Below are 13,219 nucleotides of genomic sequence, written 5' to 3'. Positions count from 1 at the left end.
CCCACTGACACCAATGATGGAGCACTATTCCTCCCACTGACACCAATGATGGGGCACTATTCCCCCCACTGACACCAATGATGGGGCACTATTCCTCCCACTGACACCAATGATGGAGCACTATTCCTCCCACTGACACCAATGATGGGGCACTATTCCTCCCACTGACACCAATGATGGAGCACTATTCCTCCCACTGACACCAATGATGGGGCACTATTCCTCCCACTGACACCAATGATGGAGCACTATTCCTCCCACTGACACCAATGATGGGGCACTATTCCTCCCACTGACACCAATGATGGAGCACTATTCCTCCCACTGACACCAATGGTGGGGCACTATTCCTCCCACTGACACCAATGATGGGGCACTATTCCCCCCACTGACACCAATGATGGGGCACTATTCCTCCCACTGATACCAATGATGGGACACTATTCCTCCCACTGACACCAATGATGGGGCACTATTCCTCCCACTGACACCAATGATGGGGCACTATTCCTCCCACTGACACCAATGATGGGGCACTATTCCTCCCACTGACACCAATGATGGGGCACTATTCCTCCCACTGACACCAATGATGGGGCACTATTCCTCCCACTGACACCAATGATGGAGCACTATTCCTCCCACTGACACCAATGATGGGGCACTATTCCTCCCACTGATATCAATGATGGGACACTATTCCTCCCACTGACACCAATGATGGGGCGCTATTCCTCCCACTGACACCAATGATGGGGCACTATTCCTCACACTGACACCAATGATGGGGCACTATTCCTCCCACTGACACCAATGATGGGGCACTATTCCTCTCACTGACACCAATGATGGGGCACTATTCCTCCCACTGACACCAATGATGGGGCACTATTCCTCCCACTGACACCAATGATGGGGCACTATTCCTCCCACTGACACCAATGATGGGGCACTATTCCTCCCCCTAATACCAGATTTGGAGAAGATGTTTACACTCGTCTGCAGGACAATAAACTGTCCCATTGTTCAGGAGGTTTGGTGACTCCGGCTTTTATGATACAACTCTGCAGATCTGGACTTTCCTGTATTCTGACCTCACTGAGCTGCAGATTTGCTGTGGGACGGTCAGTCTTCTGGAGGGTCTCATGGCGGCCGATCATTCAGTATATCTCACAGGCAGATCGATCGATAGATTTGTTTTCTTCATTTGTAATTCTTTTTTACATTTTGTAAGAAATCAGACGCCACAGACGGTGTCATAAATAAGTATATTATAGTTTTATTAATTTTACAAGACATGATAACACTCAGTATTATCCAAAAACAACAAAATGAACAGAATCATTCTTCGTCCAATACTGTACAGATGCCGCAATATCAGTGCATTTTACTATATTTACCTTCATTTAGTCTGTATTAAAAAAACAAAAAAGTAACTTAAATAGTTAAATCATAAACCATATATATATATATATCATCCAGAACTGTAAACAGCATGGGTGTCACTGGATTCTGAGGAGGCAGAACACAGCGGAGTCTGTTATCAGCAGCACCTAATCATCTCCCATCATAACCGACTACAGCAGGGAGGCCATATTGGATTCTGGGGGCCGGGGGCCACACCTTCTCCCACACGGAGGGAGGCTGCAGCCCCGCGGCGGCTACAGAGCATGCCCAGCCCTGGAAGACTGAGATGGACAACGGATCAGAACATCTCAATTCCTTCCCAATAAGTCTGAATGAAAGAGAAAAGCAGCCAATGGAGGAGACAGAAGGAGAGAACGAGTTTGTGACTTCCAATCGGCACGGCACAGACGAGAACAAAGGGCGGAAAAAACAAATGGCTCCACGTAGAACCGGCGCTTGTCAGGCCGATGCCTCCACTTTGCTCCAAATGTGCACCAACCAAAAGACAACTCGTGAGAATGAGTCCTAATCATTCAGAACCAGCAACATGCCACCCCAAGGTCCCATTTATGCCAAGGTACCCCAAGGGCCCATTTACTCCAAGGTACCCCAAGGGCCCATTTACACCACGGTACCCCAAGGTCCCATTTATGCCAAGGTACCCCAAGAGCCCATTTACACCAAAGTACCCCAAGGGCCCGTTTACACCAAAGTACCCCACGGGCCCATTTACACCACAGTACCCCAAGGGCCCGTTTACACCAAAGTACCCCAAGGGCCCATTTACACCTAGGGGTCTGTTGTATTCTGCTATGTTAACACAGCCAATTAATTTACATGGGCTGCCAAAGCAAAGGCAAACTCATGAGAATGAGTCCTAGTCATTCAGAACCAGCAACAAGCTACCCCAGGGGCCCAGTTACACCAAGCCACCCCAAGGGCCTGTTTACGCCAAGTTACCCCAAGGGCCCATTTACACCAAGCTACCTCAGGGGCACATATACACCAAGCTACCTCATGGGCCTGGTTATGCCAAGTTACCCCAAGGGCCCATTTACCCCAAGCTACCTCAGGGGCTCATATACACCAAGCTACCCCAAGGGCCTGGTTATGCCAAGATACTCCAAGGACCTATTTACACCAAGCTACCCCAGGGGCCTGGTTATGCCAAGTTACCCCAAGGGCCCATTTACACCAAGCTACCCCAGGGGCCTGGTTACACCAAGCTACCCCAAGGGCCTGGTTATGCCAAGATACTCCAAGGACCTATTTACACCAAGCTACCCCAGGGGCCTGGTTACACCAAGCTACCCCAAGGGCCTGGTTACGCCAAGATACTCCAAGGCCCCATTTACCCCAAGCTACCTCAGGGGCTCATATACACCAAACTACCTCAGGGGCCTGGTTACACCAAGCTACCCCAAGGACCTGGTAACGCCAAGATACTCCAAGGACCCATTTCCACCAAGCTACCCCAGGGGCCTGGTTACAGCAAGCTACCCCAATGGCCCATTTACACCAAGCTACCCCAATGGCCCATTTACACCAAGCTACCTCAGGGGGCCCATTCACACCAAGCTACCCCAAGGGCCCGTTTACATGTAGGTGGTTGGTTGTGTCCTGCTATGCTAACGCAGCCAATTCATTTACATAGGCTGCCAATGCACCAAAAATCAGACAAACGCCTTTCTTCCCTTCCTCTGTTCTGATTGGTTAGGCCTCATTCTCATGACTTGTTTCATTGGTTGCCTCCATTCTGCATGGATGACAGATGTTTTAACAAAAATCGCTTTTGGCCCATTTTCTATAGACACCCAAAAAACAAGTATTTGTAACGGCCGTTCATATTCTCACACACGTCATTACTTGCATCAGACATTCCAGATTCTGACAACCCATCCAACCAAATCTGGTGCCCATTCAGACTCGGGGAAATCTCTGAAATGGCCAATAGAGGGCCAGCAAAGGTTTTCTCTAGCAGTCAAACTTGATTGGCTGCAGAATGATTTGGGGTTTTTTTTTTGGGGGGGGATGGAAGTTAATAGGCTCTTTGATGGCCGGTCTGACATGGGTTTGGCACTGCGGGTGGCTGATGTATCTTTTCTACATACATTTCCTTCACTCCAATAGATTTATTTTATACATTTAAAAAACAAAAAGCAAAAAAAGTTAAAATTCTAATTTCATTTTTGAGAATGGCATCTGTTGTGTCGTGCTGCTGCCTCTTCATATGTGGTGGAAATTTTGGGGTTGATTTACTAAAAATGGAGAGTGCAAAATCCGGTGCAGCTCTGTACAGAAACCAATCCGCTTCCGGGTTTTATTGTCAACGCTTCAAGAACAAGCTGAAGGTAGAAGCTGATTGGCTGCCATGCCCAGCGGCACCAGATTCTGTGTGCTCCGGTTTTAGTAAATCAGCCCCTTGGGGTTATTAACCCCCCATTTAGTGACATACGCACCGAGAACGCCAAGGGCCCATTCATATTATGCCAAAGGTCCATCCATACTGCAGAGGGGATTTACTAAAACTGGAGCAATCCAAATCTGGTGCAGCCGTGCATGGCAGCCAATCAGCTTCTACCTTCAGATTGTTCAATGAAGCTTTGGCAATAAAAGCTGGAAGCTGATTGGTTTCTATTCAGAGTTGCACCAGATTTTGCACTCTCAAGTTTTAGTAAACACCTCCTACGTGTTGCATCAATACAATACATTATAATAGGAGGCCGGACTAACTCAGCCACAGCATTGGGGTGCAATGAAGGGGGGTGCAGTGCCAGCTACTGTGATGATGCATTGAAGGGGGGTGCATTGCCGGCTACTGTGATGATGAATTGAAGGGGGGTGCAGTGCTGGCTACTGTGATGATGCATTGGGGTGCAATGAAGGGGGGTGCAGTGCCGGCTACTGTGATGATGCATTGAAGGGGGGTGCAGTGCTGGCTACTGTGATGATGCATTGGGGTGCAATGAAGGGGGGTGCAGTGCCGGCTACTGTGATGATGCATTGAAGGGGGGTGCAGTGCTGGCTACTGTGATGATGCATTGGGGTGCAATGAAGGGGGGTGCAGTGCCGGCTACTGTGATGATGCATTGGGATGTATTGAAGGGGGGTGCAGTGCCGGCTACTGTGATGATGCATTGGGGTGCAATGAAGGGGGGTGCAGTGCCGGCTACTGTGATGATGCATTGGGATGTATTGAAGGGGGGTGCAGTGCCGGCTACTGTGATGATGCGTTGGGGTGCAATGAAGGGGGGTGCAGTGCCGGCTACTGTGATGATGCATTGGGATGTATTGAAGGGGGGTGCAGTGCCGGCTACTGTGATGATGAGTTGGGGTGCAATGAAGGGGGGTGCAGTGCCGGCTACTGTGATGATGCATTGGGATGTATTGAAGGGGGGTGCAGTGCCGGCTACTGTGATGATGCATTGGGGTGCATTGATGGGGGGTGCATTTCCGGCTACTGTGATGATGCATTGGGGTGCATTGAAGGGGGGTGCAGTGCCGGCTACTGTGATGATGCATTGGGGTGCATTGAAGGGGGGTGCAGTTCCGGCTACTGTGATGATGCATTGGGGTGCATTGAAGGGGGGTGCATTGCCAGCTACTGTGATGATGCATTGGGGTGCATTGAAGGGGATTGCAGTTCCGGCTACTGTGATGATGCATTGGGGTGCATTGAAGGGGGGTGCATTGCCAGCTACTGTGATGATGCATTGGGGTGCATTGAAGGGGGGTGCAGTGCCGGCTACTGTGAAGATGAACATCATGTTCGCTTCCCTTAAATCAACCCCGAAGTCTCATTCTTCTTGAAAATCGTTCTGTCTGTATGACTGGCTACCTTGCCAGGTGATTGCTAAACTGGACAAGCCATACGACCAGGGGCGGACTGACAACTCATGGGGCCCCCAGGCAATAGGGGATCATGGGGCCCCTGTGTCCTCACCCACACTCAAAAAAAAGCCTATGAAAAAGGTACTATGGGGATCTCATGGGGCACTCTACTGACCCCGGGCCCTCGGGCATTGCCCGAGTGCCCGAGTGGTCAGTCCACCCCTGCAAATGACTATAGTAAATAAAAAGCCCCATTGCTAGGCCATTGATATCCATAGAAGAGGCCAAGCAGATTCTTTTTAGAAAAAGTACCCATTTCATGTGTCAGCCCCCCACCCCGAGTAATATTCCATCCTAATTAAAGAGTTTTATTGTGAGGAATGGTATTAGATTTCTTATATTAATATCTTAACCTTTAAAAATAAAAAGACAAAACAAAAACAACCAAAACAAAGCTCTGACCCTAAAATGTAAGTGGTCTATCACAAGCATGTGATAAAAAAAAAAAGAAAAAGTGTACATGTAGCCACACACAAAGTATACATACATACTATAGACCCGGCACACACGCCAACTCCAGTAATGACCTTGGCAAACAATTCAATTCCATGGCACATTCACCCAGAAAGTCAATGCCACGTGTAGACCATGGAGGGCCTCAATGGTTGGAAGATTCTGAAATGGCCATTTTGTGTTTCTCTTAGCAAACCGGCATCTCCCTTCCATGAACTGTAGATACACGAACGTCGGAGGAAACCAATGTGCTAGAGAGAACTCCGACAGAACATTCAAGCAGCTTCTCCTCTTTCCTCGAACAGACTGGAAATTCAGAGAGCAAAATCCACAGGTTGCTAAAGATAACACCGGCAGGCCTTTCGGGGCCCTTTCAACCATGACGCCCAACCAAGACTTATTGTGTTTTTCAAAGCTTAAAAAGACATAAAAATACTGAATAAACAAGACCAGCTTGTGTTTCAGATATGTTTAGAACATGCTAGAAAACGAGAAGGTCAAGGAGAACGGAGACATAGGGATGTACTGGCAATCTAGAAGGAACATTTCACAACGAGGGGGGAACACCGGGGTCATCGCCCTTTATTGGACTGACATGAATGTATGGAAGTGTTCATATGTTGTCCACACAAAATGGAGGCAGAGCCGTTAATAATGACATATGTTGGCCAATTAGATCCATGGGAAGTGGTGACATTACCGGCTAGCAGGGTGCTGTTGGAACATTGACAAGTTGCATATTCACAAAATCCAACTGTACCCATAGATATGAGATGACTGCACTTTGATCCTCCAACCCAGCGTGTGGACACTCGGATTGCTGAAGACGTCCCCTGACCAGAAAATTGGGAAAGATGGAATATCTAAAGAGGATGTCCCTCTGTATGTTGGCTGTTTGTCTGGTATAAGGCCAACACCGATGGTGTCCATTTACTGCATAAATACATGTCTGGCCAAACAATTGTGAAGGTTTATGGAAAGATCTTTCAGCGGTTCCAGTCACTATCTCATGTCTATGACTAGCCCAGGCCAGGGCAAGGAAACAACCAGCTCCTTACATAGTATTCACTAAGAAAGAGGTGTATACTTTCCTATATTCAGGCAGCCCCAGGCCAGTCATGTGATCTCTTGTGTCAGCCAGTGCTGGCTGCAGGGGAGAGGAGAGATTAGAAAAGGATGCCGCATCAACCTCCCCAATAGGAACAATGATGGTGGCCTCAGCCGTCACAGTGTGGCTGGAGAGACAGCTGAGGCCACCACCGGTATTCCTATTGGGTGTTGAGTTGGCTCTCTCTTCTTGGATTTGGCCATTAGTCACTATGGTTGTATTTCCCCTCAATTGATCGCCTGTCATTTTTGCACAATTTGTATTTTATGTTTTTTAATCTCATTTGGAATAAAGCTATATTTTTATATAAATGCAAAATATTGGTGTGAACATTCTGCTGCACTAAAAGTCCCCACTAGTAGAGAGTTTATCTTTGTATATTCTTGATATTAGGATGATTGCAGCCTCAGATTTCCCTAATCTAGGTGTATATTCCTATTATTCCTATTGGGGAGGCCGATGCGGCGTCCGTCCTCCTACTCTCATTGTCTCTGAATCGAGGACGCCGGCTCACACTTCTGCTACCGCCGGGGTTCTCAAATCTTTAGGCTTTGAGTGGCCCTACAAGCTGAACTGGTCATGGAGAGGAGAGAGTGCTTTACAACGGCTGGTAATGCCTAGGAGTGACAACATCACCTATAGGCTTCAATGACCCATCCGTTGTCACCGCTCCCTCCTCAACCTTGCAGCCGCCGCTGGTTGACACAACGGAGCCTGATCACGTAACCAGACTGGAGCGGGCTGAGAACAGCCAAACATACACATCTTCCTTACACAGGTGTTGGGGGGAGGGGGGCATTTTAAGGATTAGTAAGGTATAGCCTGGAATTCTATTTTAAGACAGCCCATTGAAAGCAATGGGTGGCCAACGCATCAAAAGGGGGCTTTTGTGTTTAGGCAATAAAGGTAGTACAAACAGCAATGAGAAAGTTCCAATAACTCATAGAGGCCAACAAGCCTTCAATTTAGGGAGATCAGTGCAGGCCTCTACTATACATATTAAATGACCATGCATGCATTCATGAAATTCTTCTAGTTGGTAAGGAGGAACAATGATTGGGTAGAGTAACCCATGATAATGTGTCTGGTTAAAGTGACAGCAGTCTTCCATGGGGTACTGTACCATGGACATAGTCACAGTGCTACCTCCACTGTTCAATGGACAGGTCCAAAGGGAACATCCGACATAATGACTGCAATTTACCAAGCTGATGGTTTCACTGCCATGCCTTTTATTATAAAAACGGTGAAAAGCCCCGTCCGCGCCCACCCAAAAGGAGTGCCCCAATGATGTACCGCCAACAGGTACACTTTTCTTGGTTTAAAAACACTTCCAGTCCCGAAAGACCAGGACATTCCGCTGCCTTGTGCTTTTTAGTATCTTCTAGAACCAGAAAAACAGGAATCTGTCAGGTTTCTAATCTAGTAAAACTGATTGCTAGCAGCTTGACGAGTTTGAGCCGAGTACAAGACAAGTGAGACAGATTGGAGCAATGAAGATCAGGCACAGAGGACAAGCAAAAAAAAAACAAAACAAAAACCCAAACAGGGTGCACAAATACTGCACAATTCTTCCTAAAACAAGCTCACCGTCCAATACCCATCAGCAGTACGCAAACCCCTGCAACTCGTTCACCTTGTAACGGCACTTATTCTGCAAGAAATAGTCCAACAATGGCTGCCCGGGGTGGCTTGCCCTGTAATCCTATTAACAGAATGAAGAGTACCTCTCACATTATAATAAGGAGACTCAACAATGGGCTCCATATCTCTTTAGTTTTTTTTTTTTTGCTTCATAGAAACTGGGAAGGATCACTTAAAATGTTAAGAAAATATATTCATTTCTTTTATTGAGCATTCAGTTCTTTCGTTCTCCTCGCGTTGCCTCCAAACCAACCAAGAAAGTCCTGACGTTTTGCGTAACATCTTGCATCTGGATAATGACCTATTCGCCTACACAAGGAGAAACTGCATCAGAGAGGTGCTTACGCTTGGCATAGTTCATGTCCACTTTGGCCTTCACCTCGGCCTTTGGAGACGACGACGAACATGAGCTACTGTCACTAGACCACGATGGCACTTTAGATTCTGAGCCAGCGTCCTTAGATTCTGTAAAATATTTTTCGTACCGGACAAAGTATGGCGGCTTCTCTGGTAAAAGGTAATAATGTGTGGAACTAACCTTCTTCCCATTTTCTATAATGGGTAAGATGCATGGGATCTTGTTGGCAGATCCTTCACTGTTCTGTCTTTGAAAAACTTTAGTGCTGACATAGGCGGGGTCAGGTGCAAAACTTTGTGTTGGGGGCATGACGCCGTTGAGGTATGAAGGAAGACTCTTAGGACTTGGGGTTCGAGAGTTGCTCCTGGAAAGAGGTTCCCTGGGTGGTACCTTGGGAGGTCGATCCTCATCGCTGTACGTATTTGAAGAAACTTCAGCTGACCACCTTCTGTAATCCGGCTTTATAGGCCTAGGAGGTATTGGGATCCTTGGTGGTACTACAGGTTTGTCTTCATCTGAATTAGGGGAAGTCCTATTTGTGTGTACCCGAATTGTAGGTTTATTATATGATCCAGCTGGTCCCGAATGAGACCTTCGTAGCCTTCGGTGGTTTGGCTCTGGTTTCTGAGGTTTCAAGTTCTGTGTGCGTGCATGGTGTTGACACGGCGCGCTGTCATCTGCTGGTTTGGTGGCAGATGTAGAGTCAAAGTATGCATAGTTGATCTGTCCACATCCTCGGAAACTTCTCCTGCTTGGAACCCCATACTTGAATGCCAAAGGTCTTCCATCTTGTATAAGCAAGTCTGTATCAGAACTGGTGAGGAACTCGACCTCGCTATCTGCATCATCCAAAGAACTGTCCTCGCAAATTGGAAGTGGCGGAAGAGGCCTCGAGCTCCGATCACTAGAAGGAATGGTATAAGGTGGCGGTGGTCCACTTTTAACAGGTGTCAGAGGAGGGGTCCTTTCCGAACCAGAACAGCCATTCATTGATAGATTTTTAAAGGAAGGAACAACTTGGTCATCTTCACAGTTTGTAGAATGCTCTATGATGGGCAAACCAACATGAAGAAAGTTCGTTTTTTTAGCCTTCATGCAATTTTCAGAGCAACAGTGTCCGTTCGCCATAAACGGCTTTGAAATCTGACCTGAAATACATAAAGGAGACAACATTAGATTGGTTTAGGACTTTGTTATTGTCACTTACAAACTAGAAATGGCTTACTAGAACGAAATGCCATCTAACCTAAAACACAACTAACTCATCTATTTCTATGTATTGAGCAGAGTAGGCGAAGGGGGAGATCCTTGCATCCAAACCTCCTATTGCTGTGTCACCTTTGGAAGAGGTTTCTTTCAATTTCCTGTCCCCAACAAATCCTGTCCCACCCTTACAAGGCTTGCCAGGAAGGTAAGGCAAGATACATTTCCCCAAACAGACAGCAATAGGAACCCAACCAAGGCTCTGCTCAGAGATCACTAAATGGTGGACCGTGGTCCTGATGGACTGAGTTACGGGGGGGACAGAGGACACCCCTGGGAGGGAGCCATCTTGGCTTTAATTAATCAGGCCCAGGATTTTTTCAGCATTGGAAAACCCGCAGTTTTAAATATTCAGCAACATCACAAATGGATAATTATTACCACTGCTTACCAAGAGATGAAATTTGCTGTTGTGCGGGAGATTTCATACTGTAGGGTAAGGACAAAGGCTCCCTACTATAGAACGTGCTACAAGAAAAATAGAGAAAGGTTATCAGTTTTGTTTATTGAATGAATGATAAATATACATAAAGTAGAACTACCAGGAAAAAAAGAGACAAATTATCCCATGTGACCAACCTTGTTGTTGAGGTTTATTTTGCATTTGTAAAACACACCATCAACAGAATGGAATTACAGTATACGTCCCAGTGTTCCATGTCATCGAGTTATATCAGGGGTGGACTGACCATTTGGAAACTCGGGCACTGCCCGAGGGCCCGGGGTCAGTAGGGGGCCCCATGAGATGCCCCTGGTACCTTTTTCATAGGCTTTTTTGAGTTTGGGGCAAGGACACAGGGGCCCCATGATCCCCTATTGCCCAGGGGCCCCATGAGTTGTCAGTCCGCCCCTGGGTTATATACAAAACATGAACTGTTTGTGGTCTGAGCTGGGTACTACATAGCTTACCAGTAACAATTAAAGATCAAAAACCGCAGCATCTGCTGGTAAAACATGGTATTGCAGCACGACCATACAATGAAACATTCTAAATGAGAGATTTTTTAGAGATACAAAAACCACTTGGCTTTGGGAGATCTCTCCACTGGAGTCCCCAAGGGATGGAAGGTACCTTCATGAGTTTTAAATCACAGAGAGCTTGAAAACCAGAGATAATGGTTTCTGGTCGTGTCCACCAATTCATATTATATTCAGTAATAAGATTCAGGAATGAAGACCAAGAAACAAACAGAACATTTCTTGCAGTTTGAACACATTTTGACCTGATTTTAAGGCTGAACCCCATGCAGATACAACATTTAATACAAAAAAAAAAATCCTATTTTTATATTCAACGAATGCAAGTACCCCAATCGGTCTCGACTTATTCCTCTGCACAGCAGCACTCAAGACCTGGCAATGGGGGGCAGGTATGAGGAGATAATGGTGTGTGGTGGTATGATCAGTTTATTGAAGAATCCTGCCGGCTCAGCAACTGAGGATAGTGATGACTTCACCAGTCTGCTAATGCTCTTTAAATGTCCAATCACAGGCTGGGGGGTGGGGAAGTGACCAATCTGTGCTGCTTAACTGCAGTAGAGAAAAGTGGGGTCACAAACCTGACTGCTGTCTGGCAGGGGTGTATAAATCTCAGAGCGGGTTGGTTACATATACTGCACTGTATTGTGTAAAGCAGCCCCATTAGCACTTGGCCTGAAGTTCGGCTTTAACCACTTCCAGACCGGACACTTTTACCCCCTTCCTGACCGGACACTTTTACCCCCTTCCAGACCGGACACTTTTACCCCCTTCCTGACCGGACACTTTTACCCCCTTCCAGACCGGACACTTTTACCCCCTTCCTGACCGGACACTTTTACCCCCTTCCAGACCGGACACTTTTACCCCCTTCCTGACCGGACACTTTTACCCCCTTCCTGACCGGACACTTTTACCCCCTTCCTGACCGGACACTTTTACCCCCTTCCTGACCGGACACTTTTACCCCCTTCCTGACCGGACACTTTTACCCCCTTCCAGACCGGACACTTTTACCCCCTTCCTGACCGGACACTTTTACCCCCTTCCAGACCGGACACTTTTACCCCCTTCCTGACCGGACACTTTTACCCCCTTCCTGACCAGGGCAATTTTCAGCTTTTAGCGCTATCACACTTTGAATGACAATTGCGCGGTCATGCAACACTGTACCCAAATGAATTTTTTACCATTTTTTTTGAGATAGATAAAGCTTTATTTTGGTGGTATTTATTCACCACTAGGATTTGTATTTTTTTTGCTATGTAAATGAAATGTCCAAAAATTTTGAAAAAAAGTGTTTTTTTTAAAAACTTTTGCAAATAAATAATATTTCATCATAAATCTTAGCCAAAATTTATTCCGTTATCTTTTTAGTAAAAAAAAAAAAAAATCCAAATTAGTTTATAAGCAAAAATTATAATTTTTAAACATTTTTTTTTACATTTTTATTTTATTTTTTTATATTATTATTTTTTATTTATTTCATTTTTTTTACATACTGTCACCCTAGCAGTACAGTGTCACCATGGTGACACTGTACTACTTGTGAGGGGTGATGAAGATTTTTTTTTTTTTTTTTTACACTGATTGCTTTTACACCCATAAAGGCTGTAAGAGGAATCATTTCTCCTTCTCTCTGTCTGCATTCTTGCACTCATTGAGAAGAACTGAGTGAGCTGTGATTGGTCACAGCTTGTCACATGGTACAAGGCTTTTCTGAATAGCCCTGTACCATGTGATCTCTGTGATCATTCACAGATTTCACGCATAGTAAGCAATGATGTCAGAAGTGACATCTTGCTTACTACTTTGCATGTGATCACTGATTGGCCAATCAGTGATCACATGATCGGGACCTCGTACAGAGGTCCCGTCCGACAATCGGTGTTTCACTGTGTCCAGAGGACGCAGCGGGCACCGGATCGCGGTGCTGCGCGCTCCCAGGGAGCTCGCACAAGCAGGGTGCGGGGAGGCAGTTTATAGACGGCCACCCGACCCTGCAGTGCCACCGTCCGGCCATTTATATGCAACGGCCGGTCGGGAAGTGGTTAATGTTTTAAACAATTTGCAGTTTAATATTTGACCCCCGTTTCTGTATATTATACGGACAGAAG

General features: G+C 46.4%; 1 protein-coding gene across 1 annotated transcript in view; it reads right to left on the bottom strand.

The window, feature by feature from the left end:
* Positions 1–1,256: 1,256 nt before the first annotated feature.
* The window catches only part of LOC149434268 (ERBB receptor feedback inhibitor 1-like), a 12,821-nt gene continuing 858 nt past the window's right edge, over positions 1,257–13,219 (bottom strand). The window contains exons 2-3 of the mRNA XM_089663861.1: positions 10,516–10,592; positions 1,257–10,009 (exon numbers count right to left, since the gene is read on the bottom strand). Of these exons, the coding sequence (XP_089519987.1) occupies positions 8,805–10,009; positions 10,516–10,592 (1,282 nt within the window). The 3' untranslated portion in view covers positions 1,257–8,804. The remainder of the gene's footprint in view (positions 10,010–10,515; positions 10,593–13,219) is intronic.

Source organism: Staurois parvus, unplaced genomic scaffold (assembly GCF_062004578.1).
Source record: "Staurois parvus isolate SC_StPar_1 unplaced genomic scaffold, SC_StPar_1.0 ptg001790l, whole genome shotgun sequence".
Taxonomy (NCBI): Eukaryota; Metazoa; Chordata; class Amphibia; order Anura; family Ranidae; genus Staurois; species Staurois parvus.
Note: the sequence above shows the minus strand (reverse complement) of the source record. Positions and strands in the feature narration are given on the sequence as shown.